General features: G+C 42.4%; 2 protein-coding genes across 5 annotated transcripts in view; one reads left to right on the plus strand and one right to left on the minus strand.

Annotated features, from left to right (window-relative positions):
• CDK15 (cyclin dependent kinase 15) overlaps window positions 1-3727 on the minus strand; it is a 34345-nt gene extending 30618 nt beyond the window's left edge. Inside the window, 3 exon segments of the mRNA XM_051623305.1 lie at window positions 2702-2781; window positions 3417-3511; window positions 3662-3727. Coding sequence (XP_051479265.1) covers window positions 2702-2781; window positions 3417-3511; window positions 3662-3727 — 241 coding nt within the window.
• Window positions 3728-7110: 3383 nt separating this feature from the next.
• ALS2 (alsin Rho guanine nucleotide exchange factor ALS2) overlaps window positions 7111-17876 on the plus strand; it is a 38761-nt gene continuing 27995 nt past the window's right edge. For all 4 annotated transcript variants that reach the window (XM_051622937.1, XM_051622940.1, XM_051622938.1 and 1 more), the window contains exons 1-6: window positions 7111-7389; window positions 10810-10906; window positions 11749-11838; window positions 12375-12529; window positions 13875-14794; window positions 17097-17457. In XM_051622937.1, coding sequence (XP_051478897.1) covers window positions 11819-11838; window positions 12375-12529; window positions 13875-14794; window positions 17097-17457 — 1456 coding nt within the window. In that variant the 5' untranslated portion in view covers window positions 7111-7389; window positions 10810-10906; window positions 11749-11818. The remainder of the gene's footprint in view (window positions 7390-10809; window positions 10907-11748; window positions 11839-12374; window positions 12530-13874; window positions 14795-17096; window positions 17458-17876) is intronic.

Genomic DNA, 17876 nt, shown 5'->3' on the forward strand with positions numbered 1-17876 from the left:
CATACAGACCACAGAGCACTGACCAATGCTAAAACAAAAGCTAGTGTCTTCCAGGCCCTTCCACTTTGTGTTAGGTTTCTCATGATAGAGCAGGCTCCAGCTGACACAATCGCAAAGGCAGCTTCTCAGCAGAAAGTCTCAAAGATAGACAACAGTTGCTGTAGTTCTGTACAGAGGAGGGATGTGGAGAAGTGATGGAACTGGGATCACTCTGCCGCAGAACCCTGGAACTACTGAAGAATGCAAGCCAGTTGTTAGACAAAAAACTGCAGAGACAGAACTCCCCAAACTTGACAAAAACAGGAGTCTCTGACTCCACATTTTAGTTCAGTTTCTGGCATAGCAGAATAGCCTCAGAACTGCTCCAGACCCACCTCTTCCTGCTTATTAAAACCAAAATAGTTTATTATCAGACCACACAGTGCTGTACATTTAATTCAGATAAGGCATACAATCTGGTTTCTGCTGAATTAGCTGCAGCACACAATACAGAGCTTGGGCTGGTTGTGGGAGGCCAAATGAGTTGTGGTTCTCGATAAAAGCTGCTTATTGTTTTTCAAACAATGTGCAAAAGATACTTGAAGATTTTCATGCTGGCAAAGCAAATTTATACTGGATTAATACTTTGTCTTTTGTGACCACAAGAATTTAACCTGGTTCTAAAAGTCCTTACAGCCAGATATACTGTATTACACAGCTGTGGTCTATGCATATGTCAGTACTGATATAGCTGAGCAGTAAGGGATGCCTAATGCAGCGTAACTACTGGAAACAGCACAGACTGTAAATTAGTCCTTGCACAGAGCTTGGTGTTGCTGTGGTGAGCTGTGCCTCTAGTGCTGATGCAAGTCCGTTTAGCTACCACCAGTATGTTTCCAGTTCACAGCAGTATGAACCTTAAACATGCTCCACATTGCACCTAATGGCCTATGAACCCAGTAAAGATTCTCTGGCTAGATCCCACCTGATACAGAAAGGGGCTACTAATCTGGCTTTGTGATACCTCAGAAATCCCATATGACTAGAGCTGTTCCTCCAGAGGAGCAGTGCGGAGGGTCCAGAGTAATGGAGAGTTCAGCCCCTGTGCCTGATCAGGCCTCTGGGAACTGCTCCTCACTTGGTTGCTTCTACAGCCACCTGCTGGGGTGTCAGGTGCTACAGCCAGAACTGAGCTTTAAACACATTTTGTCTCTGTGGGGCTTCCTGGGGTGAAGTGGCTCTTTGTCAGAGAAGTGCCATTTCTCCAGGGTAGCAGAGAATGCACCATATTAATAAATCTTGCACTTTGTTTGTGCTACTGACTTACATTGTAAATTTGAGGTGTCAGATGCTGCAAAGTTCAACAGTACACAAAAGGTCTATTTAAAGTAGACCCTTCATAGGATCACCCTTGTTTTCTCCCATAATGGATGAAGTTAAGACTCTCAGCCTGTCCAGTAGAGCATGTTAAAGGGGTGTTGATCTTTAGAGCATCATTAGTTCTACGTAGATAAAGCTTTAAAGGCTTATTTTTCTGGTGGGCCACAAGTCTAAACACAGCAAAAGCACTACAGCAAATGAGTGTATAGGAAACTGTAACACAAGCTATTCTGTAAATAGGCATATTTAGGTATCTCTCTGCTTTCACTCAGAATTGGACTAAGGACTTTGTAAACTTTCTTATCTTAATTACACTGTTGTAAACCTGGAGCTGGTGCACTAGCCTCTTGTTATTCCAAGCTGACTGGTAGGAGAGTCCTTCTGTGCTAGGGCTGCTCTCTGAAAGCTGGCATCTCTTGTCCATGATACTGCATCCCTGCAGTGACAAGATCAACCCTAGTTGAACAAAATGTGTGTGACCTCTTACGTTGATAGCTCTCACTGATGCCAGACAAAAGAGTCGCACAAAGGATGCATATTTCTGTGTAGGGAAGAAACCAGATTATGATCCCCTTGGAATTGTAGAGCAGACAAAAACAGAAGCCTTAATCAACCAGGCAAGTTTGTGAGCTTGGACTGTTGGGACATCTAAATACAATCAGCCAAAATCAAGCATTTAAACAAAAGCATTTATTTCTCAAAGAAATTGAGGAAGCTGCAGATATTTTGCCCAGCGCTCTACAGAGTCAACCGATACAAAGGAATTCTTACCATGCTGAAATGGCAGATGTCATTAAACACCCATTTTATTGAAAGTGTTTCTCTTCAGGGTGGGATGTGTGATGGTCCAAGTATCAGCTGGCACTGTTTGTGATAGCAGCAAGCAAAGACCCTGGGGCTCAGGGCACTTCCAGCCCACAATTGCCCAATGCAACAGCGTCAAAAAGTGCTGTGCAGTGCTCACGTACAGAAACAGAGTGACAGAGCAACTGTGGAGTGGGAAGCACGCAGGAGGTGTAAGAGAGCCCCTAGAAAGGGGCTAGAAAGGACATGCTCTGGCTGCAGCTGCCACTTTCCTTTTCACAAGCTCAGATACATCTGTCACAAGGGAATGGAGTGGTCAGCAGGTTCCCTCGCTGTCCATCACATGCTCACCCAGCCCAGCACAAAGACCACCTTCATGAGGGGATAAGTTTTGGGAGAAGGACAGCTGACACATTGAGTAGGCAAGAAAGGACTTAGGAAGGCATCACATGGAGCTTTTTCAGATTAACACAAATGGTCTTCAAGAATTATGTCCCTTGCTCTTCACCAACATTTGAAGAAGCTCTTGATGTCTCACCATCCAGAATGGCTGTATAGGACACTCCCTCCTCTGCCTCCAGATTGGTCACTTCCAATGCCACCAACTGGCAATTGATCCTGTCAGGTCAGAGTGGAGGGTCACATGAAGCACCTCAGTGCTTGGTAGGACAACATTAACAGTCTACTGGGGTGCTCCACACTTACCCATGCAAAATTTCTAGGGCTCACTCCCCCACCTAGGCTAAGCTCAGAAAGGAATTGCAAACATCTCCATCTTGTCTTCATTAGCAGTGAAACAGGAGCCAGCCTGCCTGGCTAGAGTAGCACACTTCTGCTGACCAGGTGTTGCTAGAGCATGGCTTTGGGCAGTGTTCTCACTCTGCCCTCTAACAGCTTTGCTGCCCCCATGTGATAACAGTATGGCCTCGCCTCCAATTTTTCCATTTTGCTGGAATCCCTCATTCCAAGAAAAGCCCTCACCCCATCCCTGGTGCAGCCAGCCAAACTCCTGGCATGCTGCAGCAGAGCAGTATCTTTGTGGAGACTCCATGACTGTAGTGGAGGAGTTTCTTGAAAAACTGGGATGGGGCTTTGCAAATACCCTGATTAAAGGCAAAGATGGAGTTTCAATTTGACTTTATCTTCCTGTAAGAAGAATTGCTCAGCTTCAAGATCATTGCTATGGATTCCTCTAACGGGTGTTTTCAGCAGGCACTGGGCAGGCAATAATAGCACCAGTGGTCCTTGCTCACCTGCTGATCCCCTTGTACACAGTTGCACAGGATCCTTAACACAGCTTCTCTAGATGTACATAGGATGTGGCAGCTCCAAATGGGATGCCTTGGCTCTGCTTTGCGAAGAAAATGCTGTGTTTTAGATTACTGGGTAGAACAAGAAGCAACTAGCATGTTATTCAGTGTTTAATTACTGGTTGATGGCTGGAGTAATCATAGGATGAAGTAGCTCCTATCTGGCTCTAAGGATGCTGCACTCTCACCCATGTGAACCCCTCCACAACATCCTGCTCCTGGACAGGATCAGCATAACTCCTAGGCTGCTGCATCCTGCACCTCCAATTCTGAAGGGTGTGGAGCCACAGGAGCTGCAGTGAGGGTAGAGGAAGAAGGGGTGAAGGTGTGCTCTGATTACATCTGACAAGCTGGCACAGAAGGCAAACTATGTCACTGGCAAACCACCCAATTTTACTTACATAATTCTTTTGTTTCTCCTTGACTGCACTGGCTTTGAGCGTTTCACATAATTTTCCTCTCCCTCCCCACCAGCACAGTTGCTCAGCTCCATCTGTAAGGGGAGCAACTGTCTTTTGTGCCCCTGTTTTGGTAAATGGTAGTGCTCACTCTGAGAACACATGAAGATAAAACTGCCTTAACTGCAGATATTTCTACCAGTATCATTCTAAATGCATGTTATTCTCTCTTACCCTTGATTTATTTGTCTCTGGGTAGCAATCTGTTAGAGCAGATCTGTTAGGGACTAAAAAAGCAAATGCAGGAGTGAAGTTTCAGGAAATTTAAATGTATGTCTTCTCTTGCTTATCTCCTGCCCATCCACCCCCTACCATGTTCAGCCTTTCTCGCCACTGTATAATTTACACATCCTGTTAATTTGGCCCATACAGCATAACAGTGCCATAAACTAGAACACTAGAAACAGTGGTAATGAAGGCAGCCTGAAAGCTCCTCCTGAGCAGCTCCATTGGTTGGGTGCCTGCATTATTATTTGACTCAAATATAACAAGATTTGTAATCAATGCCATGCTGCCTCCTCCAGAACTGTAGGTTGTTGGCACCCTCCCTGTTTTACAATCCCTCATTGGCACAGAGCTTGCTGGAGTGCAATCTTCTCCCTGTTAATCACATCAAAGGCACTTATTGTCATTGAAGGTATGGAGTCCTCTTTCAGTAGCTTCACAACCCTGAAGCTGCAAAGTTTGGTGTTGTGAGGTTAGAAGCAAATGTGAATGTTTTGCACTCCCACAGTAAGTGGAAGAACCCAGGCTTAACTGCTCTCAATGCACAAGTATCACAGTGTGATATTAAATACCTCTGCTGTAGATGCTGCTTCCATGAGCTGAAGGCCTTGGATATGTTGGGAGCCCCTTGTCTCTGAAGAGCAGCCACAGCATCCTGATCTGACAGCACTTAACCCACCAAGTGTCTCTCATGTTGTCCTAATGCAGTTAAAATGTATCTCTTTTTTTTTCTTCTGTGCTCCTCCTCATCCCTCCCTCTATAATGGCAGTTCATATGACTTGCATGAGGTCTCTGTCTCAAAAGCAGTCTTGTGATTTCTGCAGTTTTTCTTTGAAAGTCCCACACACAGTGATCCAAATGCATCCCTGAAGCACCTCCATTGATTTCAGCTCATTTGGCATGTGCCCTCTAAAAACAGCCAAGATTTTTTGTAACTAAAGATGGAGAATTAGGCAATAAATCCCAACTTTCTGCTCATACAAAGTTCTTTCAGTTAAGCAACTTGCAGTGTAATATACTAGGTAATGAAGTGATAGGTTTCATTCAGGAACAGACTGTGACTTCCTTCCATGTCTATAGCAGTTACTATTCTGTAGAGTCATAGAGTTGTCAGGGTTGGAAGGCACCTCTGAAGATCTAGTCCAACCCCCCTGCTAGAGCAGGATTGCCTGATCAGGAACACATCCAGAGAGGTTTTGAATGTCTCCAGAGAAGGAGACTCCACAACCTCTCTGGGCAGCCTGTCCCAGTGCTGTGTTACATTCACAGTAACTTTTCCCTTATGTTTAACTTGAACCTCCTATGCTCTGGCTTGTGCCCGTTAGGCTTTAAGCTGAGTTGTGCTTGCTGCAGGAGCTGTACATTGGCTGTCCTTGCTCCAGTATTTATGTTCTTAGTCATGGTGTGATGGCGATGTCAGCATGGGCAGCTGTTTCTGTTGAATCACTTGTCTAAGCATTGAGTTGAATAGTATAGACAATAGTATTGTCCACAGGTCAATCAGCAAACTGATGAATCCAGCCCAAAATAGATTTCAATTATGTACTGACTAGGGATGCACAGTGGACTTAATGCTGGATGTGGACAGATAAAAGACCCCTTCTTTCAGTCCCTCAAAAGTGGGACTCACTGTGCAGCTTCCTAGGACTAACACCCAACCCATAGTAGTGCAAAAGTGAAAGGGCTGAGAAAAATGTTTGGCAAGGGGTGAGGGAGTAAGCATTGCCCTGTGGAATTTGTTTACTGACCCTCGAGGACCTTCAGTTTTTATTTGAATGCATGATGTGAAATCTTCCCTTTGCTTCACTGTTTTAGCATCTAAAAATAATGCTTTTTCCTTGAGCAAAGGGATTTTTAAAGCAAAAATTTACTGGGAAGGCAGGAATAATTGCTGTGTCTTGTTGCAACCAAACTACCCCACCTACATCTCTGGAAGGCTTGATTTTTTTTCACATTATTTTATTTTGCAGTCCCCAGTTTGCCAAAATTTGCCATCTATCGTTATGGACTTCAGCCTTCCATTTATTTTCCATGTGTTCTTTGAACCATTAGAATACAGCAGTAGTTTGGACATGCTGTTCAGGCATGAGAAAGGTTGTCTAGATGCAACGTGTTCATTAATAAACTGGTTACACAAGCACATCTGTACAAAGTTTCTTATTCTGGAAAATATTTGTTATTGTTACGGCCATGTTTATACAAATAGGTTTTTAAAATATATTTAAGCATAAATAATTATTGCATTTTAAAGAAATTGAAAGATAAATGCACAAGAAGTAGAACAAATCATACATTTAATTCATATGAAGGTTGTTATCTTAGGTACATTCCGTGTCAAGGAGGGAAATTATTCTGTTACAAAGAAAAATCATCCAACTTTTGCTAGTTAGCAAGGTCTGGTAAATGAAAAAAGCATGGTAATAGTTGGTGGGTCTGGGTATTGGAAAAAAAAGCATTCATTCATTCATTCATTCAAAAAAGCAAGCGCGCGGGTGTAGCTGCGGTACCCGCGAGCGCAGGAGCGGGCCTGTGCGGGCGGCCGGAGCTGAGGCCGCTCCTCGGGCGGGGCGGAGGGCGCCCGGGCAGGGCCGGCCGGGACCTCCCGCAGCGTTTCTTCACGTGTCCTGATACCGCACTGCCCTTTGTCTCTCTTTTAAAAAACTTCAGGGGTCTTTCATCCACCGTCGGTACCCACACCGTCACGGCAGCGCTGCACGACCCGCTCCACGGCTCCCGGCCCGCAGAGCGCGTCTCGGCGGCCGGAGGGGCGGGGCCGGGCCGCGCAGCTCCCGCCCGCCGGGCGTGCCCTGTTTTGGCCCGGGCGGGGACCCATCGGGGCAGGCCCCGCCCCCGGCCCCGCCCCTTTGCCCAGCGGCCCCGCGCGCGGCTCGACGCTGGTTCCGCCCGCTGCGCGCGGAGGCCCCGCCCCGAGCCCCGCGTGAATCAGCTGATCTGCGCGCGGCCGCGAGACGGGCGGTCAGCGCGAGCGTGGCGGCGGCGGTTGCTGGCGCGAGGAGGCAGCACGAGGAGCCCGAGTCACGTGGGGTGGCGGCTCGTGCGGGTGTGTGTGAGGGGACGGCGCCTCCCGCCCCCGGGCGGCCCCTCGCTGCCCCTCACACCCCCTCGCTGCCCCTCCCTGCCCGCCACCGGGCCCTGCCTGGGGCACCAGCCCCCCAGCGCCGTCCGGGAGCTGCGCTGGCCGAGCGGGGCCACCCTGACCGCAGGGCAACAGGTGGGGGAACCCTGGGGGGCTTGTGCGGAGCAGGGGGAAATGGCCGCCTTCCCCTGAGGGGTGCGGGGCGCGCGGCGCGAGCCTGGCTGGCCGAAGCGTCCTGGGCCGGCCCGTCGCTCCCGCGGCGGAGCCCTGGGAGCAGGAGCGGTGTGCGGCAGGGATCGGGGCTGGGCCTGGGTAGCTGGGGAGAGGCTAAATAGCATCTCTGACTGAAGGTGCTGGCTGTCCAGCTCTTCGTGCTCTCAGGGGCTGGCAGAGCAGGGATCTGGAGATCGGTTTCCGTGGGTTCTTAAAGGACTTCTCTCTTTTGATGGGAAGAGCCCACCTAAACTTGTAAGTCGTGCGCCCCTCATCTCCTTCCACTTTAGTTTCAAAGTCCTTTCTCTTTGCATGGTTTGGTCGCTCAGGAGTAAATGCTGTTTTAACTTTTGGAGTCTGATACCCCTCAGCTGCCTGCAGAGACCTGCACAGATGGCAGTATGTTGTCACACTCCTCTTCCAGCACAAAAATATTTTGGTGGGATGCTGTGGAGCAGCTAGAGGAGTCACAGAGGATTGGTAGTTGGTCTCTGCCATCAAGATCTTGCCACTGCTGTTGTAGTGCAGTGACTTTAAAAAGCTGGATATTCTTCTAATACTGCATTTTCTGTGGAGCTGCCTGTTGCAGAATGGGAAACACCTGAATGTGTGCTAAATTAAGAAGGTGTCGTTTCAAAAGAAAAAGAGGAGGAAGGGATATTTAGAAATGTTTGAGTGTCTTCTGAGTTTGATAAATTTTAAATTAATAATTGAGTGGTATAACCGAGTTTTCAGCTGTGTTCTTTTAGCTGATGTGGGGCCTTTCTTTTTGTTGTTTGTTTTTTTTTCCTGACTCCTTTACTGTTGCATCTTATTTGCTACCATAACTCATTCACAGAAACTAGCATCAAAAGCTTTTAGCCCTTATCTGAAGTGTTTGTTGCTGTCTTTTAGTTGCAAGGTGGTTTGTTTTGCTCTGTGCAGATCTTGATCACACAATGTGATTAAGCAGTGGTTGTACCTCACCAGTGCTGATCAGGATGTAAGGGCTTCTTGAACTGGTTGTGTGTTACATGTGAACCACAGTTAATATTAATAAATGATGATGTATGTGTAGCCAAGAGTAGCGTTGACAACTGTGTTTTGAATTAGGAAGCTTGGAGGTAATCTTGAGAACCTGAGGAGATAATTTTGTGTAACAAACTTGCAGCCTTGGTAGAGTAAGTTATTGCTAAATATAGTGCAACAAGTTTATTAGAAATGTGTTTGTAAATACATAAGTAAACATGTTTAAAAGCGTAGAAGTATTTGTAGCATTTAATAACTGTAGCAGGTAAATAACCACATGAGGCTGATGGGAGTTCTAGTATTTATGAAAGTCAGGGGCGTGCCAGTTGTTGCTGTTCAGCACCGAATGTAAGATTGTTCTCATACCTGTGATGCTTATTAATGAGTGGTCAATGTCCAGTGAAAAACGCAGACCTGTAGTAAGGAGAGTAGTGTTTACTCTGGTCATTGTGGCAGTTGTTGTGGTAGTGTTTGATTTCTGTAGAATTTGAATTAACATCCTATTCTGTAAATGGAAAGTATGACATCAGTGTTGTGCTAGTGACCATCTGTCTGTAACACAAATCCATTTCAGAATTTGGCACTATTTGATGCTCTTTGCTTTTTTCCTCTTGGAGTGTTGAAGTGAAAATGCAGAAGGTAAACGTATGGGCAGGGCAGGTGCTGGTATCCTACTGTTCTTCCCTGCTATGAGAAGGATGTGTTGTGCCTGGCTGTTCGCTTCTATGGACATTAAACCTAGTAGCCATGCAAGTAATCTTAGTGGAAAAGTAGTAACGTATATATTGTACATTGTAATGTTAAATAAATGTGAAATAGGGTGAAAATCAGCAAGGAAATTGTATAATCCTGTTGGAAGAAACTTTATAAGTACTTAGTTTGTAGCTGTGGCTAAATTACTTGTATTAGTTGTGAAATGTCAATAATACTGTGCTGCCTTATGAGTGAATGAAAACTTGCACTGAAATTGAAAAGGAATTTAAAATATCTTAAAGATACCTCATATATGGAAAGAAAACAGTTTGCCTATACTTTCCCTAATATGCATAAATGCTTAGTAATGCAACCTTAAGGGTGATTTTGTAAAGAAAACAAAATGTATCACCACCATCATATCACTGTCTTAATTTCTAGACCACAGGTATTGCAGGTTTCTTACCTAATGGTTACACAAATTCTTTTTCAATTGGGCCTTAAAGGCAGATGTTACAGCTAATCAGGTGCCTGTCTTTATTATAATCAGAAGTTTTAATGAGAATTACAGAAAACTTCAGTGCAATTGAAGCTTATGAAAATGAAATAAATTATTGGAGCCCTTAAGAAAAACCAAAAACCTAAATTATAGAAGCCAAGAGTTTTTAAGTCTCACTTCCCTGATCTTGGATAAATCTATACAATGCAGATATACAATTGTTTACTCTATCAAAGCTCCCATATATTAATCTGGTTCACTGCTCTATTGGATATTTGTATGTGAAGCTGTAGTTCTTCGCAGAGAAGTGCCAGCACTTCTGAGAAACAAATTGTAGGGTTATGTGGTTTTGAGTAGGCTAAAAACAAAGAAGACATCCCAGATGTACTTACTCTGAGTAAGAACACATCACAGAGTTCGTTCCAAAAATACTCTTCCATTTTCCTTTGATGTTTCATTAACACCACTGTTATTGGAAGTTCCCTTTTAATTGTGAGGCTGATAATATTTTAAAAGTTAACTTTTACAGTTGTGGATGTTTTTTCCATCTTTCTGCCTTTTTCAGTTGAGAAGGGAGAGACAGAAGTGTTTCAAAATCAGTGTGTTTCTGGTCACAAGTGTGGCTGACTGTATATCTGTTCCTAGAAAGTATGCTGCAGGTTTTTTAGAGCAAGGTGCATATATGACTTACCACAATACTATTCTATCATATTAATTTGATTTTGTATTTTTGTGGCTTTCCATCTTTTGATTCTATATTCTTTGCCAACTCTGAAGCCCAAATCGCTATATTTAGTGTCCCATGTTTGAAAAATTGAAAACTGTTGGTGTGATCTTTTTCTGTTTATAAAGGTGTGCCTGGCACTTAATTATTCAGAGCAGTCTAGTGAAAGTGTAGGGATTTGTGTTAGTTTCTGCAGTTATTTGTCAACTTAGTGTTTACTATTTTCAAGTGTCAGTTGAAATTTCTGTTTGCAATTTACAAGTTTGCATGTATTCTCTCTCGTAATCAAGACTGGCCATATTTTATTTTGGTTTTCTGTGTCTAAGAGCTTCGGATTACCATTCTGCATCTTTTCTTAGACATATATTGTCTTAAAAGACTGTTATGTTAAATAATTTATCTTCTGGTTTTATTACAGTGGGTATTGGAGAGCAACTATAATAAGGCAAAAGGATCTGAAGAATTTGTGTGCAACTTACTTTCTCTGAGTAAATATGATTACAGCATGCACTGTCGTAAGTAAAATTTTTAAAACTTCATCTGGTAAGGTACTAGATCAAGGAAAATTCCAATTATTTCAATATTAAAAAACAAACAGATTGTAAGAAACAAAGATTAACTCTATCTTTATTGTATTACAAGAAAAGTAATACAAAGGTGTCTTTCCATCTTCAGATGGAAAGGTGTGAGGGTGAATTTGTGAAATTCAAAATCTGAAAGGATAAAAGTGTAAATAGAGCAGCCACTCTTTTCTACTTTTCTTCCGTGGAGTTACCCTATCTTCATAGATACTTGCTTGCCCATTTGTGTGAATAAGTCTTTTGAACTCTTAATTGGCTTTCTGCATTTCTGCACAGGCTTTAATAGAACTGTAGTTAGTAATATGTGCTTTGGTTCAGGAACACAGTTATGAATTCAGCTCATAACCATTTGCTGCTTATACAAATCTGTTTACCTTATAAATTCAGCTTGAGTGTAGAGTTCAGTCTTATATTAGACTGAAAATGGGTCAGTTATCCTGCTTTGATGTTTCCTGAGAGGTATACTGAGAATTATAGAGATAGATTGATGTTAATTTCTGCCTTTGAACTAGGTTTTGTTCAATCTGTCCTTACAACAGGCCTGTTGTGAGATGAGCAGGTAGGACACGTCTGGTGGTTTAGCTTTTGTCTGCCAACTCAGTGTGAGTGAACTAAATACTTCAACCACCCTAGTGCTGTGGAAGTGCTTATTTATTTAAAATGGATTCTAAAGCTTTGCTTCTTGTTTATTGGGGTTTTGGTGTTGTGTGGGTTTGAGGTTTTTTTTGTACTTAAAAACCAGCTATTTAAATTGTAAATAATGTTATGTTTTACAGGTTGTGGAAATTCTTTTGTTCCTTTTGAAAGAAGAATGATTTGGTGGTGATGGAGTGCTGCCACTGACAGATGGACTCACAGGAAAGAAGGTGAGAATGAACAGTTAGGTGAAGTCACAGAGGCTTCCTGGAATACGCCAGCTCATAATCATCCTGTCAAATTGTCGTGAATAAATGTATCTTTACACCAGAGAGGGTATTGAGAGGACAGAGGTAGAGGATCAAAACTGGAAGAGGGGAGATTTAGGTTAGACATCAGGAAGAAGTTCTTCAGTGGGAGGGGCTGAGACACTGCTGGCACAAGTTGCCCAGGGAAGCTGTGGGTGCCCTATCCTTAGAAGTGAAGGTCAGGTTATATGGGGCTTTGAGTAACCTGGTCTCTAATGGGAGGTGTCCCTGCCCATGGCAGGGGCATTGGAACTCAATGATCTTTAGGGTCCCTTCCAACTCAAACTGTTCTATGATTGTATGATTACTAAATTGTAAATTAAATATGTTTACCTCCTGAAAATAAAACTAATTCCTGAACCACTAAGCCTTTCCTACATATGTGAAAAGCAAGCTATGCATTACTGAACCACAGAAAACTTCAAGCTGATTCTGTATCTCCCACAATCTTTTTGTAGTTCAGAAGAGGCAGAAGGAGCCAAAGAGAGAGGCCTGGTCTATGTTTGGAAGGCTGGTTCCTTCTCTGTTACTCCAGAAAGACTTCCAGGCCTCAGTGGAAAGACTGTATTACAGGCAGCCCTTGGAATACATCATGGGTTACTTCTAACAGAAGGTAATAAACATCTGAACTGTAAAGATTTGAGGCCATAACAAATTTTAGTAATTGTTAAGTTTTCTTCTTTTAGATTTGTTTTTTCATTTTATCTGTGCCCCATACACAACTTTATAAACAGATTTTTAGCTTTGTGAATATTTCCTTCTTAGTTAATACTGTTGGAATAGAAATATGTATAGTGTCTCCATTTATGCTTTTTTTTTTTCTTTAAGCAATGGTTCTGGATTTACTTTTTAAAGATGGTAATGTAATCTGAACCATATTAACTCAAAACTACATTTCTTGTGGTATCTTTCGTTCAGAAGAGACAGTAGAGCAAGAGGTTCTCTTGATGTCGATGAGCTTTGGTTTCTTTGTGCTTCAAAAAAATGTGTAGCTAATAGATGCATTAAAGCGAGTCTTGGTTTATGAGCAGTTTGGCACTTAGAGCCTGTGTTTGCATAACTCAGTCCTTACTTGCCTTTACAACTATATGCTCGCTGATCAGTACTGAACTGGAAGTTGCTTCTTTGATTTTTCTCTGCTGAATTTGAAGGAAAGATTTCAGACTTTTGGTGAGCCTGCTGTGGCAAGCACCTCTCCCCTGGAGCTGTTACGGAGCTCCAGTGTCTTTTCTAGGATGTGTCTCTTTCATAACTAAGAGGACGTATTGCTTAACTATTCTTGCCCCATGAAGCATGTTGTTTGTGGATATGGTTCACCATTTTTCTATCACTGTGAAAACAGCTCTTGATTTTTAGAAATGGATTTCTGCTTTGCTTTAGAGAAACTTGACCTGACATTGCTGCCATCCCTTCAGGTAAAGGTGATGAAATTTTGAGAGACTGCAGTACAGTGTCAAACCAGTGGCAAGATACATTTACCTACCCATCTCTCCCCCACTTACCACCTGATAGGGTAGTTTTGGTTTAGTGCTGGCTGGCAAACAGTACAGTATGGTGATAGATCTTTGTATGGAAAGATGAGCTCTGTACTTTATCGTGCTCTTCAAGCATGATTGTATGTCCTTAATATGTTATATGTTCTTAAAATAGAAAGGACTGGTAAATACACCTTTAGTACAACTTACAGCAGAAAAGCATTACTTAGTTAAGCAGTGCATGCATGCAGAGGGTAGCACCAACGTGAGATGGAACTTAGCAGCAGCAATAGCAGAGACCAACCAGCTCTTAAATTGCAATAGCAGCCAGTCTTCATATATCAATATCCATACTTTCGCTGAGCTTGGAGAAAATTTAAAAATGGTTATGTTTATCTGAACCTCTCTTCAAATTTTTGTATTGGTTTAAGTTTATTAGGCTCATCCTAAGTTTGTTTTTGGTTTTGTTTTTTTCCCTCCCAGGTGGAGAGGTCTACAGTTTTGGTAAACTGCCCTGGAGATCTGGACCAGAGGAGTCATGTGCTAATAGTCCTGTCTTAGAAAACGCTTTGCTTGGGCATCATGTTATTACAGTGGCAGCTGGCAGCTTCCATAATGGAGCTGTGACAGAAAGTGGTGTGGTGTACATGTGGGGGAACAATTCTGCTGGCCAGTGTGCAGTTGCTGATCAGCCATGTGTGCCAGAGCCACAACCCATCAGTATTTCTGATTCTGAAACCAGTCCCCTGTTATCAGTAAGGATTTTGCAGCTAGCATGTGGGGAGGAACACACGCTGGCACTATCACTAAGCAGAGAGATATGGGCTTGGGGGAGTGGCTGCCAGCTGGGCCTCATAACAACAACTTTCCCTGTGACAAAGCCACAGAAGGTAGAGCACCTGGCAGGACGTGTCGTACTCCAGATAGCTTGTGGAGCCTACCACAGCCTGGCTCTGGTACAGTGCCTCCCTGTGCAGGAAATGAAGCCTATCCCAGAGAGATGCAATCATTGCAGTCAACTCCTAATTACCATGATGGACAAGGAAGATCATGTAATAATTTCAGATAGTCACTGTTGCCCACTGGGTGTGGCACTGTCTGATAGCCAACCAGAAAACCCCATCTTCTGTTCCCCATTGGAGACCCCAAAAGGAAAAAGCGTAACAGGTAGCCAGAGTGAAGACTGTCAGAAACCACTTGTGGAAGGACATAGGCTTGTTGCTTTAGAATCTGATGGGGCAGGTGTGCTTTCCAGCAATGATGGACAGGAAGATGGTGAAATTCCTACTCCTGGAAATATTCCATACCCAGACAAAAAAGAAGTGAAAGAGTACTTAATCAGTTTATCAGATCACTCGTTAAATGAGAGCCCAGAGAAAAACATCTGCACAGAACCTGAGCAGGTTGGTACCTGGTCACTAGCTTTTATTCTGCTACAAGTCATCTTGTATCTGTGACAACATTACTCTTTTCACAAATTAAAAATTGTTAGTTCAATGTAGTTGCGATTGTCTTGCATTTTCGATGTGTTTGTGATGGTTCTTAACTTTTAAGTGCAAGAGTTTTTTGTCCTGCCTTTTGTTGTTCAGTTGTAAGCTTTTAATGTGAGCAGCCTTGACAAGTACTATAGTTTCTTCTCCGTGGTCTTCAGTGCCAGAACTACATGAGTCAGTTTCCCATTCTCTAGCTGATTTACGATGCACATGTTCCCATTTGTGTGGGGCAGTGAGCTGGTACTTGTCTAATTTACCTTGAAGGTAGAACTTTCTTTTCTGTATTTGGAACAAATCCCTCACAAATGTCTTAATTTATCAATCAGTTACAAATTCGAGATTGTAAGTAAAGATTGTAAAGGTAATGGTTAAAGCATTGACCAAAAGGCTTCTAATGTTAATCATAAGGAGGAATATAAACTTAAAACCAGGGATGGGAAATACAGAAGTACTACTCTGTTTTGTGTGATGTGAAAAATGGTTCATCAACACTGTTCTGATGCTATAGCAGAACAGTAAAGTAGTAATTTCTGAATAAGTATCAGAACATTCTTGAGATTAAGGTTCAAGAGCTGTTCCCAGCTCCCTGCCAGAATACTACATTTTCCACTATTTTGGGATTAAAAAAAAAAATGTATTTGGATGGGGACCAGGAAGAGAAGAAGTTACAATCCAAATGCTATTAGACAGGAAACTAATCCAAACTCTTGCAGTGCAAGCTGGCAGTCCCTAGTTAAGTACTGTCCTGCTGGATGGTTTATGGTAACTTCTGTAAGAAAAACTGCCACTCTGTGGTCCAATATGCAACATTCATACAAGAATTCTGAAAATTTCGTGTTGTTTAAAGTGTTGTGTCAATTTATTAACTTTTTTTGCAGTTACAGTGAGAATTTTTTCTCAATGGTTTTGTGACATAAATTCCACAGTGCCTAATAAATAGTTGATTTTTGCTATCACCTTTGATAGGAAAAAAAAAAAGTAATGTTAAAACCAAAACAAACTGCCTGGTATCTTGTTGATTCAACAAGTTAGGTTTTCGTGTGAACACAGCTGTTCTTCCTTTTGCTTCTTGCTGATACAAATGCTTTCTAGTTTGTGTGAGAACTGCTGTCATTAGCAAGTGACTGAAACACATAGTTTCATGCCTCCTTGCTCAACTCCTTGTTCTTGGAGTATTTCCAGAGTACTGTTTCACTTGCACAGTTGCAGAAATAAACAAGCCTGAAATTGATTGACTGAACCTTAACACAATTGAGCATACATGTGAAGAGCAGAGATGAGGCCTCTAATGTAATTTTTAAGCACTAGTAAAGTCCTTTGGGTTTGTTTGCTTTCCTACACAAATTGAGTTTGCTTTTCTGTATTGCTATCAATGTCTTTTATAAATAGGAATCAGGTATAAATAAATAGGACCAATCCCAATCCTTTAGCATGATTTTTCACAAAAATGAGAAGTTAAATACTGGTTTTCTTCTGGCAGGATAAAAAGAGCTATAGTATTAATACTATTTCTCACTGTGTATTAAATGGAAAAATGGGACCTTGCTATCTTTTTTTTAACATTCAAACTATTTAATAAAATATCTTGTGCAGTATTTCTTATTTGCTGGGTGAATGGATTGCCATTATAGGTAATCATGTGCTGATATTAATAACTGCCTTCAGTCAGCTTGTCCCTACTGTGATGTGATGATTAAGCTTTATATGGATACAACAGTAGCAGAAGGGGACATGGGGCCCAGCATGGTCTTAAGATAGACCTTGCAAAATGAATCCATGGATCACCGTTTCCCTTTTAACATATTGGAGAGACATCTTCCTGCTTTGTAAATACAGCATGCTCACTGATGCACTTTAATTGGTAGTGAAGCAGTTGATAAAAAGCCTAAAATTAAATCCTGTTTAAAAATTCTTTGCAAAGATCCTTTTTTTGCTTGTTTGTTTGTTTTGTATTTTAAAAAAGCCAGACCCAGAGTCTCTGTGGATGAGCTACAAGACAAGTGCAACAGACAAAGCCCAGTCCATGTAGAAATGGTGTTTGGTGCTACCTTAAAAAAAGTCATTCTGAGGAACAGATGTACACCTAAGTATAAAAAGCTTCCTCAATGTCTCATTCAGTATAGTGCATAATTTGAATAGTAAACGTGTATATAATCATCCTACTGTTACGTGCTGTCTGATATGATAATCTTCACTTTTTCTTTGGTTTTAGCCTTCTCAAGAAGAACAACTCAGTGCTTGTATCCCTGGCCCTCCAGGTACCAGCACATCTGCCTTGAACAGCTTGGTGGCCTCTTGTGCATCCGCAGTTGGTGTGAGAGTAGCTGCTACATATGAAGCTGGAGCATTGTCTCTGAAGAAAGTAATGAACTTCTATGGCACACCTTCAAGTGAACTAGGATCTCAATCTGGTGGCAGTTCCCCAGGGCCTGAAGCTCTTAAAGACACTCGAGAGGAGCAGGTCAAACTGGAATCCATGCAGGGGAAGAAGAGTTCCAGTTTAGTAGATATTAGAGAGGAGGAATCTGAAGGAGGGAGTAGAAGACTTTCCCTGCCTGGTTTATTGTCACAAGGTAAAAAGCATGCTGGGAACACTAAAAGACTTCAAAATGGCTATAACTGAAAATTACTCATATTTATGGAACATAAATCTAATAATCTACCAAAGGTATATATGAATTTATAAACTGAGTCTTAGGGCTTGAAGGCGGTGGGGGGAGTGAAGACTAGTAGGTACTGCACTCTAAGAAAACCAAAAGCATAGTGGGTTTAGGAATGTTCTTTATTGGTAAGTAAGGTAAAATGGGTACATTGTAGTATTCATCTGATAGCAAAATTACAGCAAACGTATCTTTCATATAGGTTGCATCACAGATAAAAATCTGGTTTGTAATCCCTATTGCAGTGAGCTGGTTTTGAGCCAGAGACCTAGAAATATTTCAGCTTCCTCTGCCAAACTTCAAAGCTAATTACCTTCTTCCCTCACAGATTT

Source organism: Apus apus, chromosome 6 (assembly GCF_020740795.1).
Source record: "Apus apus isolate bApuApu2 chromosome 6, bApuApu2.pri.cur, whole genome shotgun sequence".
In the NCBI taxonomy this organism is placed as follows: domain Eukaryota; kingdom Metazoa; phylum Chordata; class Aves; order Apodiformes; family Apodidae; genus Apus; species Apus apus.